General features: G+C 41.7%; 1 protein-coding gene across 3 annotated transcripts in view; it reads right to left on the reverse strand.

Annotated features, from left to right (window-relative positions):
- PDGFC (platelet derived growth factor C) overlaps positions 1-25,772 on the reverse strand; it is a 186,451-nt gene that overhangs the window by 23,810 nt on the left and 136,869 nt on the right. For all 3 annotated transcript variants that reach the window (XM_074376567.1, XM_010955485.3, XM_074376577.1), the window contains one exon: positions 22,081-22,261. In XM_074376567.1, the coding sequence (XP_074232668.1) occupies positions 22,081-22,261 (181 nt within the window). The remainder of the gene's footprint in view (positions 1-22,080; positions 22,262-25,772) is intronic.

Here is a 25,772-nt window from a genome sequence, read left to right on the forward strand (position 1 = left end):
TTTTCTCTGTGCTTTAGAGTATTTATCTTTCCCTTAATTTATTTTTTAAAATTTACATATATGTACTGTTTATTGTTTCTAAGAGCAGTATAGAGCTTTAGCTTTTTGAACTTACATGGTTATCAGAGGAATAAAGCCAATCACAAAATAAGAATCAACAGAATGCAGTAATCCAATCATAAAGGACAGTCAGATGTGCTCACACATATTCAAGAAACCAATCATCAAAGTTATAAATAATAAGTAGTTCATTTGTGTTCTTTTTCTTTTTTAGATTCCACATATAAGTGACATCATGTCGTATTTTTTTCCTCTGTCTGGCCCACTTCACTTAGAATGACGATCTCCAGGTCCATCCATGTTGCTGCAAATGGCATTATTTTATTCTTTTTTATGGCTGAGTAGTATTCCATTGTATATACGTACCACAGCTTCTTTATCCAGTCATCTGTTGAGTATTTATCTATATGCCAAAGATAATAATTTCCTGGGTGGTTTTAAGCTCAAATCAGATAATGTACATAGGTATATTTTTTAAGATAGTAGGTGATTATGCATCACTAGTGAAGGAAAAAGTCATAGAATAATTACATGCAGTTTCAAAGGAACAATTAGGACCAGTAGGAGGCAGTGAAGACAAGAAAGATTTTTGCTTAATATAAGAAAGAAATTTCTAAAAACAATACTGTTTTGAAATGGAGTGACCTCAACAGCTAAAAGACAATGAAATCGTAAGTTTTGTGTCAAAGTCACAAAGTCCTTTTGTTTGGTAAACAGAACTGTGACTCAGATGGAAGTTATGCAACAGAATTAATTTAAAGGGTTCTCCCAATTTTGAAACTCTCTGAAGTTGGGTAGAGTAAAATATTCAAATATTAATAATACAAAGACTCTCTGCCCTAATTTGGCCACCAGGACCCACTGCTCTGTGTGCTACTGCAAACCCTACTCATCCCAAGCTTTCAAAATAAAAATATTAATAAGAAGTAAACACAGGAATTTGCACCAATTATTTACTGACACTTTAAAAGTCTCAGTCACCTATTACAATGCATACGTGAATGCATGTAAAAGTACCATGTAATTTGAAAGGTGTGATATAAACTTAGGTATAGATATTATGGTGCTCTACTAAGAAATGAGCAATTCAGGTCATTCACAGGGTAGGAATTTGCGCATTTTTATTCCTTCATATAACCTGAGTTTTTTCTCCTGTCTCACTTTTAAATTTACATAATATAAGCATCGATTTCATATCTTGAAAGTGACAGTGATTTCCCAGGCAAACCACCAAGGTTTCCCAGGACAAGCATTCCTGGTGGACACAGGGCTACCCCTGCCTGGCTTCAGGCTCTAGGACTTGGTGTAACCGACACAGAATGCAAAGCTGGTGTCTGTCCAGCTGGCGCCACTCGTGCCTGTGCAACTGGCTGTCACAGGATATCATCTGAGCCCAGAACACCCATGAAGCTGTCAGTTATCACCCATTCACTCGCTGAACACCATGCAGTGCTCCCCGGGCACCGGCCACCCTGCGAGGTAGCGGGAACACAGAGCACCAGGCAGTCCTGCGGAGCAAGGTGTGCTGATGAACTACCACGACCCCTGCAGAAAGTGTAATTACTGTGGTTCATGTGCAATTTGTGATTCTGTGAAAATGAGAAAATAGGAATCCCAGTTAGAGTCAGGAGGCCAGGAGATGGAAGTCTCATGCCCTGTGGTGATAGCAGAGCCCTAAAGGAAGAAGACGATGCCCTTCTCACCTGGCAAGAGCTCAGCCAGTGGGAGCCTGTCAGGCTCAGACAATAAGAGTCTGTTCTGATTCAGCCAGTGAGAGCCTTTCTCAGCTCAGCCAATGAGAGCCTGTCCCAGCTCAGCCAATGAGATTCTGTCCCAGCTCAGCCCAGGAGAGCCTGCCCTGGCTCAGCCAATGAAAAGCCACCACACTTCCCTCTCCCAGCTCCTCCAATGGACTCTCAGTTTACTGCAGCCTCACTTCCTGTCCCCTCTATAAAAGAGGTCTTCTCTCCCTGCTATGGGAGGACCTGTATGCAGCTCACCATGGCTGTGGACATGAAATTGCAATTCTTTGTTGACCCCAAGTAAATCCACTTCTGCTGGAGAAATAACTGGCAGTCTATTTGTGTTAGGTCAACAAAACATTTATAGGGAACTTGAACATTTAAAAAGGACCACGTTGAGCTTGATGTGCCTTTAAAACATCCAAACTGAGAGACCTCAAAGATGGATTTTCTTTTTTATCAAGAAAAGAGTTAACAACTTTTGGAAATCAAAAAGCAAAACAGAGGAAACAATGTGAAAAATGTACCAAAATGACACGATAAATAAGGATTATGTAAAATAAGAGTTGAATGCTAAAGAACTGATTTCCATGTTGACTGTGGAGAAATATGCTGAATACAAAGCACGTGGAAACAAAGATTTTATAGCAGTTAAATAAATCTTAAAAACAAAGTTTTACATATTAATTAGTTAGCTTTAATTGTTTAGTATTATGAAATCCCCAACACAACTGTTCTAAGAGTAAAAAAATATGTTAGCAGCAGTCACTTCACACAGACACAATGCAAAGGTGAGTCTTAAAACATATTAAAAACGTGTACTCCCTACGTTCCACTGTGGTGGAACCAGTGAGATACCCTGCCATGATGGGGCTGGAAGTCTAATCTCCATTTGGCCATCAACTTGCAAATCTATTCTAGGAAGGCCTGGAAACTTTGATACACTTAATGAAACCCTCCTGTTTATTATTCATGGAGATCAAAAGGGCTTTATGAAAAGTACTTTCCCCATGGTTAACATCTGTAAATATTTTCCCTCAGTCCCAAGGGTCAAGAAAAAAGTCTGGCGTCTTTGTCTGCTTAAAACAAATGGGACAACAGGCTGAAATTCTCAATATTCTCAAAAGTAGGCTACTGGGGGTGGGCGGGTAGGTAGGAAGATTCTTAAATAAGTATTAATAGCTGTATATTTACAAGTGGATAAAAGAGGGAAAACATACAGATTTCATTGGCGCCATAATCCAAATAAAGAAAGGAAAAATACAGTTGTATTAATATAACTTATTCAGAATATGAATAAAATGGCAGTATTGGTGGGAAATTTGAGCCAATTTGGAATTGAATTAAGACCTAAGTATTTCCCACTCCATGAGAAATGCTTAGCTCTAATTATTTAGCATCACGTTTATCCCAAGGAAATTGTTCTGAAGGTACTGAAACACATCAGCAGCAGTCACCTTACACAGATGCAAAACAAAGTAAAAATCTCAGAGCGGATGTTTCACAAAAACCAGCGTGTCAAAATCAGAACACCTAAGATGAGCAGAGAAATGTCGTGAAACGAAAATACCTTTCAAGCAAAACGTCTCCACTGAGTGACAAGTTATTTATTTATTTTTTACCCCAAATGCTCTCTCTTCAGGCAGAAGTGTCATTCATACACAAAGAGTAAATGCCACTAAGGGCCCCATTTCACGGTGTGCACAGTTTAGGAAGCCTAGAGACCTGTCTAAACAATGAAGGATTGTGCTTTCCAAAACCTTTCATCTGTGTTTCCAGTTCTGCCACGGAGTGCACAGAGAACAAGTTCATACTCCCGTGTTTTATGAGCACCGCCCTGAGACCTTCCACGGCAGCGCCAGCCTCTTCTTAGCTTTCCCTGAACATGTGCAGAGGGCCGGAGGGTCTGCAAGAGCAGACCTTCACCTGTGCTCACAGCCCCGAGCACCAGCCAGTTCCGGGGGGTGGTTGGACTCCGGGCTGTTGACTCTGACACCACGAAGTGAGCCCTAAATTCCTGCACTAAAAGGCGGATGAGTTCTTCAAAAGCCAAGTGGGAAAGCAAACTAAACCAATAGTGCATCATCACAAACAAGTTGTCCATTTTAACGTCATATAGGGAGGCATTCAATCAGCAGTTCTTATCATGACTGAGGTATCAGTACAATCCTGGAAAGTGACCCCCCAGGGACAAGTTCCGAAAAGGAGTTACGTTTTCAACAGGTCAACATGGATGGTCAACATTCAACCCAACACTGAATCTGGGCTTCCTAAAATCCATTGTAGGTATTGTAGGTTATAAAGGAAGGTGTTCTTTAATATCTGTTTGGGGATTTTAAGAATGAATTCTTACATATTTTAGCATAATATGGTATTTTCCCAGAAAAGCAAGTAAAATGGTCAAAAGTCATACACTTTCAAGCACAAATGGTACACCTTTTATATGCTAGGTCAGATTTTTCAAACTCAAGTTGTGACATGTTTAGTGGGTTGTGAAATCACTTGAGTACATTGCACCAACATTCTTAAAAAGAAGAAATGAAAAAGAAATTATAAGACTGAATTCATATGTTAAGGTTAAGTATTACTTCATAATACGTACATGTACACATACACATATATTTTAAAATGCAATTGTGTGTTTGTGCATGTGCATGTGCATGTGTGTGCCCATGCAGATATGGCCAGAAATTTTAAATATGCCGATTTAGGGAGAGAGTAGCTTGGACCCAGATCATGCCAGTGAATCTGACTTAAAACAAAATAACACGTTTGTTGACTACTTCACCCCAAACACTGGGCTAAGCATTTGATGTTTTATCCTCAACAAGGCTGTAAGGCATTAACTTTGGTCATTCACATTCTGGGGGCAGGAAAACTTGCCCAGGGTTACAGAAGTAGTTTAGAGGAAGAGTGAGGATTCCAGACTCAGGGCCACAGGCACACAACCCCCTCGCAGTGAGGCCTCGGGAAAGAGTCTAGGTCAAGGTTAGTGATCCTGAGGTCAAGGGCACCTTGGCAGTAGCCACGACCTCAGAGGAGTAAATACTCCTGCTGAGACAGGTTGGGGGGCAAAGGTCAACAAATACATTACCTCTGTTTTCAGGTCAGATTCACAGGCATGATCTGACTCCAAGCTACTCTTGCCCTAAATCAGTATATTTAAAAATTTTTGACCATGTCTACAGTAGCACACGTGTCCGCAAGGTGTAACAAACCATGGTTTGAGCCAAGCCTTCACGAAGGTGTGTTCTGTGTGCATCATGATGGTTCATGAGGAAAATGAACTGTAGCTCATTTGAAGCTGGGTGTCTTCAGCTGATCTGTTCACCATCCTGGGGAGGCTGGCACAGGGCTGGGGGGTGGTGGCGGCTGACAGACTCAGCCCCCTTCTCCCGCAGCACGAGGAGACGGGCAAGTCAGCGCACAGCCTGTGTTGGAGGGGCAGGTGGTCGCTTAGAAAGCAGGACACCTGGTTCGAACTAAGGAGTTGGTTTAACTTAAATGACCAATAAGCACATGAAAAAAATGCTCCGTATCACTAATTATCAGAGAAATGCAAATCAAAACTACAATAAGATATCATCACCTTACACCAGTCAGAATGGCCATCATTTAAAAGTCCACAAAAGATAAATGCCGGAGAGGCTGTGGAGAAAAGGGAGCCCTCCTGCACTGCCGGTGGGAATGAAGTTTGATGCAGCCACTGTGGAAAACAATGTGGAGATTCCTCAAAAGACTGAAAATAGGTGTACCCTATGATCCAGCAATCCCACTCCTGGGCATATATCTGGAGGGAACTCTAATTCGAAAAGACATCTGCACCCCAGTGTTCATAGCAGCACTATTTACAACAGCCAAGACACGGAAACATCCTACATGTCCATCAACAGATGACTGGATAAAGAAATTGTGGTATATTTATACAATGGAATACTACTCTGCCATAAAAAATAATAAAATAATGCCATTTGCAACAACATGGGTGGACCTAGAGATTGACATTCTAAGTGAAGTAAGCCAGAAAGAGAAAGACAAATATCATATGGTATCACTTATATGTGGAATCTAAAAAAAGGACAAATGAACTTATTCACAAAACTGAAACAGACTCACAGACACAGAAAACAAACTTATGGTTACCAGGAGGGGAACGAGGTGGGAAGGGATAAATTGGGGGTTTGAGATTTGCAGATACTAACTACTATATATAAAACAGATAAACAATAAGTTTCTTGTGTATAGCACAGGGAACTATATTCAATATCTTGTAGTAACTTGTAATGAAAAAGAATATGAAAACAAATACATGTATTTATATGTGTGACTGAAACATTATGCTGTACACCAGAAACTGATGCAACATTGTAAACTGACTATGCTTCAATAAAAACAAAACAAAACAAGGAGAGTTGAAAAACAAACAAGAAAGCATGGCATTTCCCTAAGTAAACACAGAGTGAGATACTAACTTCAAAATAACAAAAGTCAAACATTAAGGAAGGAAGGAGGAAAGGGAAGGAAAAAAAGGAAAGCCCGCTCCCCCACTACTCTGGTGAATATCTAATATGTTTCATAAGTCATTTTACTTGTTCAATAAGATAAAACTATCTCCTTCGAAATCTTCACCCGGAGTTCTCCTTAAAGGGCAGCTCCCTAGTAGAAAACTCACTCCTTCAAACTAAGTAACTTCCAGGGGTCAAGCTATCCTCTAAAGCTCAAAACACAGTGAAGCTAAATCATAGGAAAACTGACAGAAGAGACTAAAAATGCATTCCCCGTCTACAGTGTGCCGGGCAGACCGTTCCCGCCTTGACAGACACACGAAGGCAGTTACCAACGACGTTTCCATTGGCCCCACTCATTTCATTTCCAGTTTTCCAGGGACACAGCATCAGGCAGTAGCCATCTGAAAACTGGACAAAGGACAAGAGGCATTATCTCAGCCGACCTTCACTCAAGTGGCCTCCTGCTTCAGGTAACTTTCCTGTCGTGCAAAGCATGCAGACCCACGATTCCCATAACCCACAGAATGCTACCGGCATCCTTTCTGCTCCACCAGCTGGATTTGATGGTTACCAAGAAATACCTGTATTTGTTCCCCAAACTGTTCCTATCAATGGTACTTGTTCCTGTAACGCTCCTTACTTATACATTATGTAACCCAGTCAAACAGAGGTGTCGCCTCTTTGAAAACTTAGATGAACGCGCTTTGGAAGGATTCCATCCCAAATGAGTTACTATACAAAGATGCTGTTCAGGTAGGGATGACAGACAGGGCACAGGAGGGAAAAACCTCACAGCATCCTACAGGAATTCTGCACTTCGTCTGCTTCGAAAGGTAGTTTTGAGTTCTCAGGTTGACTTAAAGTCAACTGCAAGTCAACATTAAAGCATCATGGCTGTGATTCTTGGAAGAAATACATCAAGACTTCAAAGCGGCATATCCTTACTTAAAGAAAAGGTCGTGACCTAAATAAAAAATCAGCCCCAGGGTGTTCGTAAGCTGGATTCCACTGAATTCTAGGGTTAAAACATACCTGGAAAACATCGCATGCTACTGTATTTTGCTTCTGTAATAGCTTAACCTTACAAATGGTACAGTTCCGCGGACTATGGAAATATTCCCACATACCATACCTATTGGAACCAAATTACACACATTCTGCATGAGAACAGATCTAGTAGCCCTGAAGTCATCAGTCTATTCTGGGGAAGTGATGGGCTTTTCAAGCAATCAGTTCTGAATCCTGACATCAGTTTAAAGCTATAGATTATATCTCGGGCTCTCAGCATCCTAAAAGTTCATTCGTCTCTGTCTCAGAGGCAGCAGGGCCTTACTCACGGATGTATTTATAGCGACGAGGTTTCCCACACTCACTCTGAATCCCAGGTCCCGAGGGGTGATGGGCGGTATTATTTTTGGTTTTGTAAGCTTTCGTCTATGATAGATGTCCTCCTCCCAGCTGCAAAGGATGGTTCTGTGCCGCACTACTGACTTTCAGATGAAGGAGATGATGAGAAGCTCCCCTCCTGGCTTCAGCTGAAATTCTGAAGCCACCGAGTGATACAAAAATGTGTACTCTCTTGTTCGTCTCGATGGAGGCGTTTTAAAAACTACAGATTCACAAAACATCCTTTTAACCTTTATTTCTGAGTCTTTTCACAGAACACTTTCATGTACTACCTACTACGGTGTCATGCATTTTCATTCAAAAATGTCTTTTGGAGGTCAGGGGGCTGTGTCAGCGTCACTGTCGTGATACTGCCCTATGGAGAGCCACATAAGATGCCGCCCTTGGGGAAAATCAGGTGGAGGGTACGGGGCTCTTTCTTACAAATGAAGGTCAACTTGCAGTTTTCTCCAAATAAAATGTTAAGAAAAAGTTCTTACTGGGGAAAGTTGATTAGGGATATCATACACGGTGGGTGAGATTCATGGTTTGACTATAAATTTTTCCCTATGTATTTGCTCTGCACCTTAGTCAAGCTTCCTATTTTTCTGAGTTTATTTTCTCCCAGGTAAAATGGGAATAATTTCTCCTAAGAGTTATTTATTTAAAAATTAAAAAAAAATTTGTTTTATTTATTTAATTTTTAGGGTGGAGGTAATTAGGTTTATTTATTTACTTTGATGGAGGCACTGGGGATTGAAGCCAGGATCTCGTGCCCGCTAAGCATGCGCCCTGCCACGGAGCTACACTCTCCCCCCTCATAGAGTTATTACAAAGAATAAACAAGATGACCTGTATCTACAACCCAAGCCAGTAGCAGATATTAAAGAAATGGGTCTGTGTACTTCTATGATCTACGTAGGAAGGCTGGAGTTGTAAAAATCAGCTTAATACAAAACTACAGCTAAAAAACAACATCACACATTTCTCCAAGTCAAATGACTTGAGCACCTACTTAAGCTAAATTGCATTTGGCCACTGCCTTGCAGTCTAAATAAAGAAGAAAAAAACAGATGCAAAGGGCCTGCAACAGAAGGTCCAAGATGGTGCTTCTAAAGCCTTCAGGCCCTTGAATTGCTCAGTGACGCAGAAGGATGTCACACCACTCACACCGCAGGGACTGCGGCCAGCCAGGGCCGACAGCGAAGCCCTCCTGGGTAAGGAGGAGTTCCATCGGAAGAGAAAACAGAACCTTTTAGGGTAAATGAAATGCATGATTCCAAGATGTTGGGGAACCGATTTAACTCTGCAGTCCAAATGCACAATTCTTAATCAGTACTGTCACTTAATTAATGTTCTGTCACCATCATAGACTTCCGTCAGCTGCACCCTTCCTGACGTCTGCTCATGGAGTAATTTTTGGAGTTCCCAAAGGTGACAAAGCAGCACAAAAACATTACATTCAGGGGGAAGTCAGGAGAAGACCAAGTCTGAGAGGGGTCCCCTGGCTTTAAAAACAAAACACCGTCAACCTGGGTGGACCCAGGGGTTCTCTTTACTACTGTGAGCAGCGCTGGGGTTAGAAAACCACAAAGCATCACTCATCAGGTTCCCAAAAGAAAGCAAAACATTTCTGTCAGAAGGTTTGAGATGGTTTCTAAAGAATCTCACCCAAAGGACATGTCATGTCTTAACATCGCCTCACTCAAGCATGGGAGGTCAAGTCTTGGCAGGCACTGTCTCTGTCTCTGGAACAATCCAGTGTCTTTAGCCTGTCTTTTCCTAAAACAACTAATTATACTTAATACTATTTCATTAACTTAGACCTGGCAGGAAAATGCCTTTAAAAAAAAAGAACTCCATCAGAATGTTATTCTTCTGGAAAAAGGCATTTCCTCTTTAGCAATGCTATGAAATCTAAAAGCACAATTTCAAAGAAGTCATCAGACCCTTGCACAGGCTGACTTGGAGTTACCCACGCTGAGTCCCAGTTCCCTGCTCAGATTTCATCTGAAAGTCTTAGATAATTGCCACCTCAGAGCCTTTTCCATTATTCTTCCCAAGGGGCGGGAAAAAAAAAAGAAAAGGCTTTTAATGTAAATCTTAGCTTTCTTAAGCAAACCTGCTTTGGAAGTACTTAAGACAATTCATAGAGTATTTTCAGGCAACAGATGACAGCCTTTATCCAGCTCCTGAATTACTGCTTGCAGTGGGGAAAGCATTTCCATAACGGCTTTTACTCACACTTACACAAAAGCTGACTTCCTTAACCAGAGTGGAAACACCCAGGCAGGTGCAGAACCTCTGCCCTGGGGCCGAGAGACCAAGACATCCTGGTGCAGAGATCTCCTCCCCCAGTTCAGCGGGTGTCTTGGGGCCTCCAGGCAGTGATTGTGCAAACAACTGCCAAGTAGCATCTCCCTGCCCCACATTAGTCTTATGTGTTTCCACTTGCATCTGCGTGAAATCTTATCAAGAGGCTAGCATATTTCAGACACTGGGCACAAAGTGCTTAATTTCAAACCAAAAATGCTGTGTCCTCTGTATTCCAGAGTGAGTGACACACCACGTAGGTGCTTCATAGACTTTCCAGGAAGTCTCGTTTGCCTAGTTAACGCCTGTATTCCAATTTTATTTTCCTATTTCTTTATATGAATTGTAGCCTCCCAGGCTTCCTTGATGATCACTTTCTGAAAAGCTGCTCTGGGGCTGAAAAGGTCGCTGGGGTGCTTACATGTAACTGTGTAATTTCTCAATAGTGATGGAATTTGACTGATCGGTGAAATCTGATCAGTGAAATATTGACTTCATATGCATTTTTACTTTTTTGCCTTAACACTGTGTTTACTTTGAAAGTGACTCTTAAAGAAATACCTGTCTTGTTTGCATTTTAAAGGGAACTGTGTGGAGAGAGGATGATAACCGTTGATATTTATTACCACTAGAATTTTTTTACCAAATTGGTGAATTCTGATTTAGTTCACCAACTTCTCAAAGCTCCTAAAGTATCCATGACACCATAATCAACAGAAATTACACTCAGGTGTTTTAATGGGAATACATTTGCTTCTCCTTTCTAATATATTTCCCAAACCAGTCTAGAGGCAGCCTGGCTTTCAACAGAAGTAGTGAGGCGGGAAGCCTCATAAAAAGACCGGCAGGACCCCCAAGCAGGGCCACTACTCTCCTGCCAGCACCATCCAGCTCCACAGGCTCTATCTCACTTTTTGCCTCTGAAATGGCTTACTTACCCCTAAAATTCTATTGGTTCCCTGAGCTCACTTCTGATTGGTTATTTCCTTCACTCCTGATTAGTTATTACTCTCACTTCTGATTGGTCCACTTCCCTAACTTCTGATTGGTCCACTTGTAGTACTTCATTTGCATGGAGTTCACTCCTGATTGGTTATTTCTCTCACTCCTGATTGGTCTATTTCTACAAAGCTTGTTCCTGGTTGGTCAACTTCTGGTATACTTTATTTGCATATGATGTTGCCAAGTGTAAAACTGGAAGCCTATAAAAGGCCTGTGTAAACCTATAGACGGGGTCCAGAGCTTGGAGTGTTAACTCTTCTGGGCTTGCTGGCATAATAAACCTCCAACTCGCCGAGTGCTGCTTGGTCTGTTACCCAGAGCCAGGTTGCTGTCACAACTGAGCTGTAACACATTTTTCTGCAATAGTAGGAAAACCTTAATTAATATCCTCACTTTTCTGAATTACACTCTGCAAAACGGTGGTAACATTGCATTACGGGGATGAAAGGATATGAAAACACCCCTCAAGCCTAGTGCATCCTTCAATATACGTCCATCCTCCTCTGCCTGATTCAACTATTTCCAAGCTGATCACATTACGCACTTCCTTTCCAAAATATGTTTAGAACACACCTGACTTTCAAAAATCAACCTCTTCAGAAGTACATAACACTGATTGCACTCACCTTTTAGTTTTGTTCTAAGACTGTCACAGGATGTAAAACTGATGGTTATAGTATAGAGAAAAGCAGATTCATGTGGTTTCAAAGTAACCTTAAATAAACGACACTCCAAGTGTGTCACCTTAGTTAAAGGAATAGGGAAAAGTTGTGAAACTCCAGTTTTAATGTCTGAAACATTCAAATACACAAATAGCGCTACTCAAGCAGGTGAATATTTGAAGACTGTTTTTAAGGATAGCGTTTTCCCAAATGTATGGATTATATACGGAGTTGTTTGGTTACAACTGATATGTGTAAGGAATAAATCATGGTTGGTGTTCTAGTGGTTACTACTAATACTGAAACACAGTTCAGAAAGTGTTAAATAGCTAATCAAGCCCTCTTTGCCTCTCTACTGTAAAAAAGTAAATATAATATTAACATAATCAACGCAGAGTAACTTCTGCAGGGGCTAATTTTATCCGGCCTGGGGGGGATAACGGAAGGTCCTTTCCAAAAGCCAGTTACAGAGGCTGGTATCTGCTCGCACTGAGTCTTTGATATACTGTGCTGACTTTCTCAATATTTTGTTGAGCAAATATAACCTTAGTGTTTAATAAGGACTTTGTTATATGAATAAAGGGGAAAAAAAAAGGGAAAAGATTGTGGTGTAGGTTCTGTTCTAAAGGTATTTTTTAAATGCACAATTAGTTAAAGTTAAAGAAAATTGGAAAGGAGCCAACTGAGATAAAATTTTGAAAACGGAAAAGCAGGTGGATGTGGAGACCTTGCCTTGGTGGATCTGACAGTTCAGCAGGAGGCAAAGCCAGGAATCATCTGTGTTACACGGAAGAACCACCCAAAAGCTCTGGGACCACGTGGCATCAGGTACCTACGACCCCGGTCATGACAGGGAGGCTGAAAGTGCGAGGACGGGCTGGGATCCCGAAGCCATCAGACGCCCCAGACCGACACCCCTGCTGGGGAGAAGAATGATGTCCTCCCTGCTCAGACGTGTTCCCTGAACAGAATAAACCTGAGGATCTATGGTCCGGGAAGCCCAGCCGAGCTGGAAGCAGGGATGCTGTTCTGAATGTGGGGTGTGGAGGAGGCTGAGAAAAAACCTTTCTACTGAACGCTGAGTCTCTCAGTCTTACTCTACGCAGCTCTCAACCCAGAGAACTGGCGGGGTTATGCCCTCAGAAAAGAGGTGAGAGGAGTCTGGGGGGTTTCAAGAAACTAGCGTGACAGGACAGCTCACAGGACAGCAAACAGCGACGTCAGCAAGCCCCATCAGGTGCACAGGATGTCCAGTCAGCTTCCAAACAGTCAACTCATTCTAGACTGAGCCACGTATTCAAGTTCGAGGGTTCAATAAAGGCATTTTCAGTTATGCAAGGTCGCAGACATTTCCTCTTTCTTTTCTTTCCAGGAAATTCATGGGGGCCTTACTCCCTCCACAAACAAGAAGTAAATGAAGAGAGGAAGACAGAAGATTCTGCAGACAATGGATGTAACTCACGAAGGTGGCCAAGGAAATACTCAGGACAGGGATGGAGGAGACCCCAGGGATGACAGCTGTGCAGCAGGTTTGGGGATAACCAGCCCAAAGCGGAGGAGCCCCGACTGTTTCAGCAGGGATTTCTTCCAGAAGATGACACCAGCAGGAAACCTAACACATCTGACTGTATTGAGCTCCACACCATTTGAGGGATGGTTTGGGGATGAATCGGTGATAAACATAGAGAAAGCTAAGCAAACCCCGAAATGACACAACTCTAGGGAACAGAAAACACAACACAGGGCAGGAAAGGAAATGGAACCAAAGCTTCATGGCTCAACTGAGAAGAACGATTCTGCGGATACCAGATGCACAGTGCACGTGGGTCTTCGTGTGATTAGGACCTAGTGGAGGATGGGGTGATGTGAAGAACGGGAGAGCCTCACCTTGCAGAGTCTGAAGTCAATAGATGTGAATCCACAAATAATTATTAAAACCAAAGATGCAGGACATCACAAGCAAAGTGCGTGACCTGAGGGTGAAGGTCAGTTCTCAGAGGACCAGATAACAAGAGCTGGGAGGGTCTGTCTCCAAGGGAGCGGGACAGTGGTCGGGGCAGGGAAAGTGGGGGCGACCGCTGTGTCTGTCACCAGCCCAAGGGAAATAATTGTCTCTTAAAATGACGTACACGTATGTGTCAGATGAAAATTAAAATTACATGTTGAAACAAAGAGGAGGAGAAGGAAACATTTCTCGATGGTTGGCACTGTCTTGTTTACTGAGAGCATCTCATACCTGGGAACGAAAGGATATATCGTCCGGAACTGTGCCCTAGTGCCGGACCAGCTCCTGGAACCCCAGGAAAGGTGGCAGGTGGTCATCTGTCCTGGCTCCACGGGCAACGGACGTGGACAGTTGACAAAACTGACAGGCTTTCACATATAACTTAGAAAAGTCGGTACAATAAATGCAAAGACTAAACACTGAAATCCATCCAATTCTACCAGGACATCCCACTCTGTCTGCAATCCTGAAAATAGAGAACACAGGGGGATGCCAGCTAGAAAATATGCAAGCAGTTTCCAGTCTGTTCCACAAAATATTCATGCTTGCTTGATTCTAAAAAATATTTCCCCCAAAACTTGCTACATCCTGCCCAATATACAGTGTAGAGCAATTTCTTCCCCCGAGTTCAGGGTGGAAGTATCTTTCCTAGGTCAGAATCTCTAAGCAAGTTTGATGAAAATGCAGAGAACTGGGCATCGCTCCTGAACCAGAGAATCCTAATCTCTGACATCTAGTAATATACATTTTAATCAGCTCGTGACAGGTTTTTATAATATAGTTGTTATCAAACTTACACCCGGCAAGTCTCAGGGGTTTTGTTTGTTTGCTGGTTCTTTTTTTCCCTTTAATCTAAGAGTGATGAGATCCACTCTGCTCTCAATAACTGCCTCTCTTCCTTCTCAAAATCTTTCCCAACCACTAACAGGACACAATCACATACTGTATTTTCCACAGGTGTGTCTATTTCTTCTCCAAAACAAGCGAAGTTCTCAGAGACACAGAGCAATAGCATACACATCTTTGAATTATCTCATAATAAAGTATATCATCACATACTCTTCAATAAATGCTGAAAGCATTAACAGGCAAATGGTTGGGGGTATTAAAGAAAAGTATTTTATCATTTTAAATTATAACAAACTTACTTCCAGAGGACAGTTCTTCCCATTGGGTTGAGTTGCCGCGTTAACACTAAGCTTTTAAATCTTTGCGGCTTTAGAGGTAAAATGTGAATCAACTTCTGAGCTTTCAATTAGTCTAAATTCTAATTTACAGCCCCCTTGTATATCAACTTAAAACGGTCTGTCTGCCTTTTACCCCTCCTGCTATACTAACAGCTGCCTTTGCTAACTACAAATCACACTGTCTGTGAAATTCATTCTTAGAGGGCCAGGAATTAGGTAGGGCAAAAAGAATCAGTAGATACGGAAGAGAGACCATGCTCTTCGCGTGAAAGAGTGCGTGGTGGTCCGGGCGGCGAGGTTGGCTGAAAAAACATCTTAAACATCTCTTAGGCAAGTAAGAGTTTAGCCTCTGCAAAAACAACTGCATCATTTCTTTGACGCAATAAAATGCTGCCACCTCAAGACTCCCTGCATAAAGATACAAATACATTGTATATTTTAATAAAAATCGTATCATCCCAAAGCGTGTCAGGCTGCAGTTTAGACATGCAATACTGGAGATACTTCTATGCTCTCTTACCAAAAAATTCAGAGAACAAAATTTCCTCTTAACTGTCTCAGAAGGTACATGAAACTTTATTTTGAAAGGTTTGAACCTAAAGTTTTACTTGATCAAATCAGTTGAATGTAATAATATGGGAGGGCAGGAGTTTGTTACAAGGATTTAGGATTTTTACAAATCCTAAGTATATTATCTGACACTTTTTTCCTGAGGGATTTGGGCTGTGATATTTCTCTAAGTGTTGTGTTTTTTTTTCCCCCCTAGCCCGGCTGCTTTTTTTTTTTTTCTTTCCCTGAGAAAGTGAACTAGTGAACCGGATGCCTTGTTTGAGAGTTGGCTGGAATTTTTCTTACCCTGAACATAAAAGCAAACTTGGCCTCAGGTAAGACTTTTTTTTTTTTTTTATGAGATATTAACACTGATAACCCTACTGGCAGACCCAGAAGGGATGGGGAAAAATACCCAGCCCTTTCCTTCTTCCCCCAACACCAATATGCACTGAGCTGCTTTGTTCTCTGCATCCTGCATAATTAATAACTACTTTGGCAATCGGTCATGCATTCCTTAGTGGCACCTCGAGCATCAAGTGTCCTTCTAAGCCTTTGCCCCGAGAAACCACACACCCTCGGCAGCCAGCACTGGCCGAGCACGACTTCACCCTCGACCCAAGTCCTTTACAAGATCGCTCTTCAGGAAAACACACAGTTGGGGTTATAACTGACCGCAGAAATAGTACCCCTCTCTCATGTACATCAGTGTCTGGATGTAATTTCACTAATAAGAATAAAAATATGTGATATCCAACAGGTGCCAGTGGTTATACATATTTAAAAAGAACAAGTAAAAACCATAAAAACAATAGAAAAAACTGGGAAGCAACTTAAAGCTTTCAGTTCATTCATTCCCCCACCCGCCCCTTTTCAGGCAATAAAGAAAAAATCTAAATATAAGGAATCTAATGGCATGGAAGCTGTAATTTCCATTGCTTTTCATCTAAATTGATCCATTCATTAGGTTGAAAGTGAGAGCAAATACACTGTTGAAAATACTATGGTATTACTTCTGACCAGAAAGCTTAAGGTGAAAACTCTTAAAAAATAGAATATTCAATCAAACCGTTTTCCAAGAAAGCCACAGTAGTTTAAAAACCCTTCAGAATGTTAGCCAGCTTGGAGAAAAAGAAAATCCTCAACTCTCATCACCATTTAAGCAAGTGCGGATTACAAGTAAAATTATACTCAAGAAGAATAGTTCTATATAGAGAGGGAAAAAGCTGTAAAAATATTCACATTTGGATTTGTGTATTTCATTTCAAACACGGGTACAGCTTCGTGAAGTAACCACCTGACAAAACCGTGCGATGTACTTTACACGGAGGCTGAGATTTTTAAAAAAGAATAAAATTTTTTCATAAGGGTTTCTGGTAGTAGGAGAAAAGACGATGCCTCTCAGCTCCTGGAGATTTCTTAACATTTTAAAATCATGGTGCTCATGCTGCAGTCCCCAGAGTAAAACATACGTAATCTACCATAAATTACTCCAGAATTAAACAAGAAATGCTCTTCTCCTTCAGAGAGAGCTGAACTGTGCGTGGGGCTCTCATTGTGTGTGGCCTCCAAGCAGAAACAAGCTCGTACTGTTTTACTTCAGTTTTGCTTCATTTCTTCCCAATCTCTCACTGCTAATCTACCAGGCCTTTTTTTTTCTTCTCTTCCAGCACGAAGGGAACAAAAACCAAAGACTAGTTATTAACCCCTTACACATAATCATAAAGCTGAATGTGTTTCGTGTGGCATCAATTTGCATGAATTTCTTTTCTATTATTTACTAACGGGGCATGACTGGGAAATACTTGTTTCTATAAATAATTTTTGAAAATAGCATGAAAATTCTAAAATTTTAAATTCTGTTTTGTTTTGTTTTCTAATTTTATTTTTTATTGAAGTGTAGTTGATTGACAATGCTAGTTTCAGGTGTACAGCAAAGCGATTCAGTTATGCATACATGTACATATATATATTTTCTTTGCAGATTCTTTTCCATTATAGGTTATTACAAGGCACTGAATATAGTTCCCCATCCTATACAGTAGGGCCTCGTTGTTTATCCATTCTATATATAATAGTGTGTATCCGCTAATCCCAAACTCCTAATTTATCCCACCTCCCCTTTCCCCTTTTGGTAATCATAGTTTGTTTTCTATGTCTGTGAGTCTGGTTTTGGTTTGTAAGTAGAATTTATCATTTTTTTTGGATTCCACATAGAAGTGATATCATATGATATCTGTCTTTCTCTGTCCGACTTACTTCACTTAATATGATCATCTCTAAGTCCTAAAATTTTAAGTTTGTATAGTACATCTAGAACTATTTTCCTAAAGCTGCAAACAACTAGCTATAATTTCAGGTGAACATCTTATGCTGAAGTTTTTCTAAAGTAAAACTTAGCTTGGAATGCCAACTTAAAGTAGCCAAATGGAAAGATAAATTTTATTTATGCCTTATCCTTATTCTAAGGTACCTGGGAATCAAGACAAGGATACAGGAAACATATCATTACTAAGGAAAGTGTATCTATGTATAAAAAATATGAAATATATTAGATCAGCATCACTTTGTTCAAAACAGTAAGAAACTCCTTAACTACATGCTGTCTCATTCACTAGCTGAGGGAGAAATGGTAGGTGAATCATCTTACAAAGGCAAACATAATTTTTAATGACGTGTGTGGCAAAGACCGTTTCTGAGAACTTTAATGCCTTAAAGCTCTGCTTCTAAGATATATGGTAATCGGAACCACGGACCCTTAGGGCTTGACTGGAATCGAATATTCACCCGTGCTCCCAAGGAAGGCTGCAGGGGTGTCCCCCTTATCTGTTAAATAGAAAGAATATTAAAGTAAGCTCTCTGTCATTATCCCAGAAAAAAAAATGTGAGTAAACTCAACATTTTTTCTACATGTGAATAGATGCAAATTATTAAGTTAATTATAAAAAGCAGGTAAGGGGTGGAGGGTAGAGTTTAGTGGTAAGGTGGATGCTCAGCATGCATGAGGTCCTGGGTTCAATCCCTGGTACTTCCATTAATTAATTAACTAATTAATTAATTAATAGTATTGCTTCCCTACCCCCAAAAAACCAAAACAAAGAAACAAACAAAAACCCCAAAACAAACAAACAGAAAAAGCAGGTACACATCAATTATACACATGCATGCCTACAAAGCCATAAGTATGCACTCATTTCTTTAACTACCTTAGAGGGTCCAGCCCTCAGTCAAGAAAAAAAGAAGAAAAGGAAAGGAAAGAAAAAAAAAAAAAAAAAAAAAAAAAAAGAAACCAGTTCAGCTCTTTAAGGAGGATAAGAATGTGTCCTTGGCAATACAGCCTCATATTCCAGGACCAGGAGACTATCTGGCATCGTTACCGCGATTCTTCAGTTTTCCGGTTGGCGCCTCATTACTGCTGTGGGACACATGGTAAATCAGAAGTCAGCGCCAGCGCCGCTCCACACAGGCTCAGACAGCCCTGGGGCAACAGCGGAGTTTCTGGGAGGTACTGCTGAGCAGCTCGGGGAGGTTAACAGTCCACTCGGGACATGTGGTTAATACCATGTTATCACTACAAATTTAAGACCCCATGTGGCCAGTGGCCCCTAGGGTCCTACTCTGCCCTAGTGGGTTTGCCATCAGTGAGACCGCTGTCTCTGGAGGGCTGGGTGTGCTCATTCTCAGGTTCATCTCTGGCAACAAAGAGAAAAAGGAAGCATCAGAGATGAACCAGGGGCTGGGAGGCGCACATGTCCCTGGGCAAATGCCACAGAACTTTACAGTCTACTCTGTAGAAGGCAGACCTTCTTCCCTTAACTTTTTTCAGTGATGGACAGGACTGATGGAAGCTGTCCTCCTGGCGAGTGTCGGGGGGCGAGGCAGGCAGGGAGGGGTGTCATTTAGCCAGACACAGTCAGAGTTTAAAACACTCTGCAAGGCTTAAAGGCAAAATCACTCATCGAGTTTTCGCTCCTCACGTCTTGGGGAGATAGTGGAGAATGAGTGTGCCCTGAATGGGAGGACAGGTGGATCTGTGGACTCAAGACAGGATAACTCAGGGAACAGCAGATACGCCATCAAAGTAAACCAAAACCCGAAAGATTCAAAGCTAAAAGTCATGGATCGACAGTTGCTCCGGAAAGCGATCCGGCAAGATTAACATCACCAGGTCACACTTATCAGGCAAGGCAGGAGCCCACGGCCGTGTTCTCTGGTTTCTTCCAGCCCGGGCTGCTGTCTCCTAAGCGTTAAACAAACTAGAACAAGGTCCCCTGTGCTGTTTCCCCACGGGTCCCTGGGTCCTGCAGCCTGGCCCGGGTACGCTTAGGTACCAATAGAGACATGGAGAGCTACTCAGCAGAGGCCAGGAGAGTGTGAGTCTCCGGCCACCAAGGTCCACAGGGACAATGTAGCAAGCTATTTCGACAACTATCTGAAAATGCACTGACTCCGACTCTGATGATGTGACCACGAATACCTTTTCCACAAAGTCCCTCAGGTGCAGTTTCCGGCCTTGGTCACAGCGCATCTCCGGGGGCAGGGCCCTTCTCGGTCTAGAGGATGGACTTACGGTTCTTTTTTCATCTCCAGGTTCACAAACATGATACACACTTACATGTAGACACATGAGCATTGGGGAATCTGCTGTTAGTTAAGCTGGGGTGACTGTGTTGTAAGATCAGGTCCGCATTCAACTACTTACTGAGAAACTACAGTGGGGCTAGAACTGAGCCATGCTATACGTGTGCTGCGTTTTTGTATTTACATACTTCATTTCATCCACACAACTCTTTGGGTCACACAACCAGCTAACTCACGACATGGTAAAAACAGAAAAAGACAACCCCTAGTGTCGGCATAGACACCTTTTAGTTTTCATGTCTTATTCCATGGTATGGTGCTAGATAGCTATTCACAGAATATGAAGACACTAGTTCATTTAAAATACAAATATCTTCTCAGTTCCAAGTTTATTTTTGTCACAGGTTTGGGATAGATAAAACCTTTGCTGTGATACGAGAACTACCATTATGTTTTATGGTAAAATTGAACTGTTTCATATTTAAATATTTGAGAACATTAGATGTGCTAAAACCCAAACTGAAAGTAGGGACTGAATAACTCTGTGAAAGGGTAGCCATGGCTCCCAAGGCCATTTTAGACTTAAAAAAAATTACACTCATAAATTTTGTGAAGCAGGGCACCGTGAAAGTGTGTTAAACAGATTCTTAGTGGCTTTATTCAAAGAAATAATCACAGTACCAAAGTGTCTTTAAATAAGTTCATTCTTTTCTACTATTGACACATTTCTAGATGAAATTACCAAATTTTATTAAATTTAAATAAAAAACGTTAAATTAAGAAAAATTCTGGAAATTAACAAAGGAAATGGTAGCGAATCTATCCTGGGAAAAATATTTTATAATGGAATAGATACAGATATGGTAAACAATCTACATAAGGAAACTGGTCAAGATACACCATGTAAACTCACTGTATATAGTTTAGAGATGTCTCCTTTAACTTCAGTTGTACCCCCATAAATGAGTCTGTTACTAAATAAATAAATAATCATTTTCAAACTTCAGTTTACACTCTGTGGCTTCTTTTCAGCTGTATCTCAAATAATACTTAAATTTCATAATTGAATCAGCTGTTAAATAACATTCCACAGAACTGAATTTGGGCAATCAAAAAGGGAGATTTCTGCATAACATTACAATAGAATATAACGCGTTGAGTTAAATACTGCTTGTTTGTCTCATGAATCCCTAGCCTGCTGTGTGCATTGTTTTCGTGCCCAATTAGAATACACGTATTAACGCATGTAACCCACACTACTGCTGCCAGCATGTCTGCTGATTTGCTAAACTTGTCAAAATCATTAAAGGTGTCCATGTTATATCGTTTCAAATAGCGATATTGATCATATTTTAAAAGTATAGTAGATGACAGCATATTTATAGAAGTACTTCTGAATGACCATTTTCAGCAGAATGTGACAAAAAACAGCAAACAGGTTTTCAGTATTTTAGTTGTAGTGCAACAAATAGACACAAATGTTTGAAATGATATAGAAAATACAGGGTACGAGCAATTGCAACACAACCAAAAATACAGTAACAATTATAATTAGAGAAAATAGACAGGTTTCTTAAATTTCCGTGAGAAATTTCAAAAGATGCTTTTTGGGGGCACAAAGGCCATAAATTATTATTTAAACAGAATAAATATTAAGATAAGTAGGAAAACTGAGATAACTACTTTTTAAAGTGTATTTTACTAAAACAGTGATTTGAAATGAACAGTAAGTTTACCTTTCTCCAGAAAAAGATAAAAAGAAACATGTTACATGCATATTTGTAAACAACACGTCTAAGAAAACCCAACTTTTGGTGGGTACAGAACGGAATGACGTCGCCTTAACGGGGGAAAAAGGTAAAACATCCCATAAGACCATGGACGTTGAGGGCAATCCAGAGACTAATGATCCACCATGACAAAATTGAAGTTATTTGTGATAACTAATAGCGACATTTAGTAAAAAAATACATGAAGTGAGGGAAAGGTTTTTGGTTCTTGGTTTTCCTAATTCTCTGGTTTAATGGGCGGGAGGAGTAACCAAACAACCGATCGGGATCAACAGGATCTCTGAGGGACTCTTACCGGCACCACGATGCTGTAGTGGATGCAGAACCCCGGTTCCGAAGGGAAATACTCGTCAGATACAAATCGTATCCTGATTTGATTTCCTTTAGAAATCTGTTTTCCAGGCACACTGCCAGAACCGCACCAGCGCCCTAATACACTCCCATCACTTGGCTCCTCCACTTCCACAAAATCATACCTGCAAGAGACGAAGACAAAAGAGACATAAAGCCACGATTTCAGTGATTCATGTTCCACGTCCACGGATGGCGCCATGGATCCATCTAGGGACCACGGCTGGGAGTTCACCCCAAATTCAGAGTCAGAGACTCCAAAGAAGAGACACACTGAAAATGCATTTACAAGCAAAGAACCACGAGCTTTCTATTTTCCATATGGATTTTGAGTTTTGCTCCAATCCCTTTTTTTTTTTTTTCATTTCAGTTATTGTGCTTTTCAGCCCCAGCATTTCTTTTCGGTTTCTTTTTATGTGTTCCATCTCTTTATTGATATTTCCATTTTGCTTATACAACATATTCTTGAGCATCTCTTTTATTTGTATGTGTGTGGGGGGAGGTAATTAGGTTTGTTTGTTTATCTATATTATTTTTTTCACAGAGGCACTGGGGAAGGAACCCAGGACCTCGTGCGTGCTAAGCACACACTTTACCACTGGGCTATGCCCTCCCCCTGCTCCAATCTTAATTCTCATTATCACTGCCTATGACCTCCGACAGTACCTTCCGCACCTGGTCAGACTCTGCTTCCCCTTCCTCATCTGTGTTCCAAGCCTGTCTAGGGCCACCTGTTACAGACACAGCCTCCAAGTCTCCCTCTGTCCTATGCAGAGACCCTGTGAGTGAGACCCTCCTGGGTGCCCTCAGCCCGGTGCTGCCATCTTTCTTTTTTTGATAAACACACATCTTCAATATTAAACACATCTCTGCAGGTGGTCCAACTTGGTTGCTAGGCTGCCAAGCCCTGGAAGGAACGAGCCAGTTCCTACATTCTTCTGTTTTACACCGTGCTATACTCAGTATCTTAAACCCAAGGATTGAGTGACACTATTTTGCTAGCAAGTGTTAACTAGGGTTTGAAAGTTTCCAGCAGTGGCACTCATGGAGAGCAGCGCTGCCCCTGAAGACAATGTTTCAGACACATGTCAAGGCATTTTGGGTTGTCCCAGTGGCTGGGGATGGAAGGGCCAGGCCAACAGACATCCAACAATGCCAAGTCCCGAAAACGGGTGTCTGGCCCCGTGGCCTCCAGGCCTTTCCAACAGCTCTCTGGACATTCATGTAGGTGACATGGCTGCTCTTTACTGGAGTCTGGAACCTAATACTGTCTCACCTAGAAACACAAAGACGTTTTGCGGGTTTAGTTTAAGCCAATCTTTCTAGAAATTCAACTATCGAATAAATCGAAGGAAGTTTCTATACTTTGGAACCTCACCAAGAGTTATGATTTTGGAAAATCACATGACTGCCTGGAACACTGCTTACACTATTTGCATCAAATGAAAACAATTAAACATTTCCATATTAGTCTATTTCTACAGCTGTCATACTCACAATGAGTCTGCTACTTAAGGGACATAAACATCTGACTTGTAACTGTGTATGTGTATTTATGTACTTAAATACATTATTTTGCTATCAATTACTGTTATTATTTCAGCTTTCCATAGCATTTAAACCATTATATTTACTTTTTAAACAGCTGCACATATAAATAGATGATCACTGTTATGAGCTGCATTTCAGAATACTACAGAGGACATTGCAAAACTTTTCTTAAGGGAGGTCTGACACAGATGAAAACCACTGGTCAATTTCTTCAGAAGTCTAAATTCAGTAGATACTGGACAACTAAAAGTAATACATTTTGAGCAGTTGTGAATTTACAGAAGAAAAAAAAAACTGTTGAAAAAGGACAAGGTAGCACAGGGAACTATGTGCAATAGCTTATAATAACCTTTACTGGAAAAAAATATGAAAAAGAATATATGTATGTATGTGCATGACTGGGACATTGTGTTATACACCAGAAATTGACACATTGTAACTGACGGTACTTCCATTAAAAAAAAAAAGAAAAGAAAAAGGACACAGTGTATAACAAACCAATTATACTTATGAACTTCTTTCCTAAAGAATTAAGCAGAGCACTCTCATGGCATACAGTGCAGCCTGTTTCAGCCTCATTTTCCTCTTTCTTAAACTGAGGCTAATGCGACCTAGTGTACAGGGGTGTTTCAAGAAAGGTACCTGGGACAGCACTGGTACCCAGTGGCCACTCGGTGAAGTCTGTCCCTCATCTCTGCCCTGCATCCCCTGCCCCCAGCCACACCTACCTTTTAATATAACCTTGGGAGTTGAAAGGAATAAATAAGAAAACTCAGGTACAAAAGGAAGAGAGTGTTCCCGCTCCATCATGTGACAAGTCCGGGTCACAAATGACGAAAGCACACGCCAGCCGGTATAACCATTCTGGGCGCTCTGCTGGATGTGGGGGGGGGGGACCCAGCAGAGGTGGGGGCGGGGTGAGGGGAGGGGGCGAAGCAGACTGAGTGGTTATTTCAGACGCACCTGGTACAAGAGTTACAGCTAGAATCTCACATCAAAGGGTGATTTTTAGATCACGATGGTTTCCACGTGGAACAAAGCTTCCGTCAAAGTACCTGCTTGTTCTGTGCTGGGAGGTAACCTGTGGGATACAGGCCACCACCACGACCAGCCGGAGGACAACCTGGTCAGTCGTTCCATGAGGACGCAGGAAGCACTGCCTTGGCATTAAGTGCTGTGTGACATGTCTCAGGGTGAAACCACAGCTTTATGGGCTCAGGGTTCCTAAAACACTGCAGGGAGAGCTCACATGCGAGGATGCGGGGAACCGTGTGGGACGCTGGCGGGTGAGGGTGATTCCACACGGTGGGACTCAGGTCAGCTCACGGAGGGACACGGGGGCTGTCACTGAGGACTGCCTGACCGGGGTTGGGCAGGGGAAATGGAAATGCATTCCAGCCAGAAAGACAATACTTACAATGCAACAGAAGAAACAAGGGGCCGGGCATGGGTGATCCTGAACAGAGGATGAGAAACCAAGAGGTGGATGGAGGTCAGGAGGGAAAAACAAACAGGTGCGGGTGAGAAGGCCTGCGGATGTCAGAGCCAGGCACTGTGATACTGTTTTGTGGACTGATGTCCCAAACAGGTAAGCACCGTTCTAATGGGATCTACCCATCTTGAAAACATTGAAGTCAGCATTGGTGAAGGTCGCATTTCACAGGAAAAATTGAAATTCAGTCTTTGTCTTTAAAATTTTTTTCTTTCTTGGGGGGTAGTGGTAGTTAGGTTTATTTATTTATTTGATTTTACAGGAGGTATTGAGGATGGAACCTGGGGCCTCAGGCATGCTAGGTGTGCTCTCTACCATTGAGCTATACCCTCATCCCTTGGATTTCAGTCTTTTTTTTAAAAGCAAATTTGAATCCTCGGCAATGCTAAATGTTATTAGGCCTAATGTGCCTCCCTGAGGGCTCGGGGCTCTGGGATGGGCATCAGCCCCAGGGGAGGCAGTGTCTTTGTTTAATTCTCTGCCTCACCCTGGCACGTGGAGGGTTTGCTGCACCAGATCAGGGTGGCTGGTCCCCACTCCTTCACGGAAACTGCAGCTGGGCCAAGGGGAAAGGCCTTTCGATGGGATGTCCT

The sequence above is a fragment of the Camelus bactrianus genome, chromosome 2 (assembly GCF_048773025.1).
Source record: "Camelus bactrianus isolate YW-2024 breed Bactrian camel chromosome 2, ASM4877302v1, whole genome shotgun sequence".
Classification (NCBI taxonomy): domain Eukaryota; kingdom Metazoa; phylum Chordata; class Mammalia; order Artiodactyla; family Camelidae; genus Camelus; species Camelus bactrianus.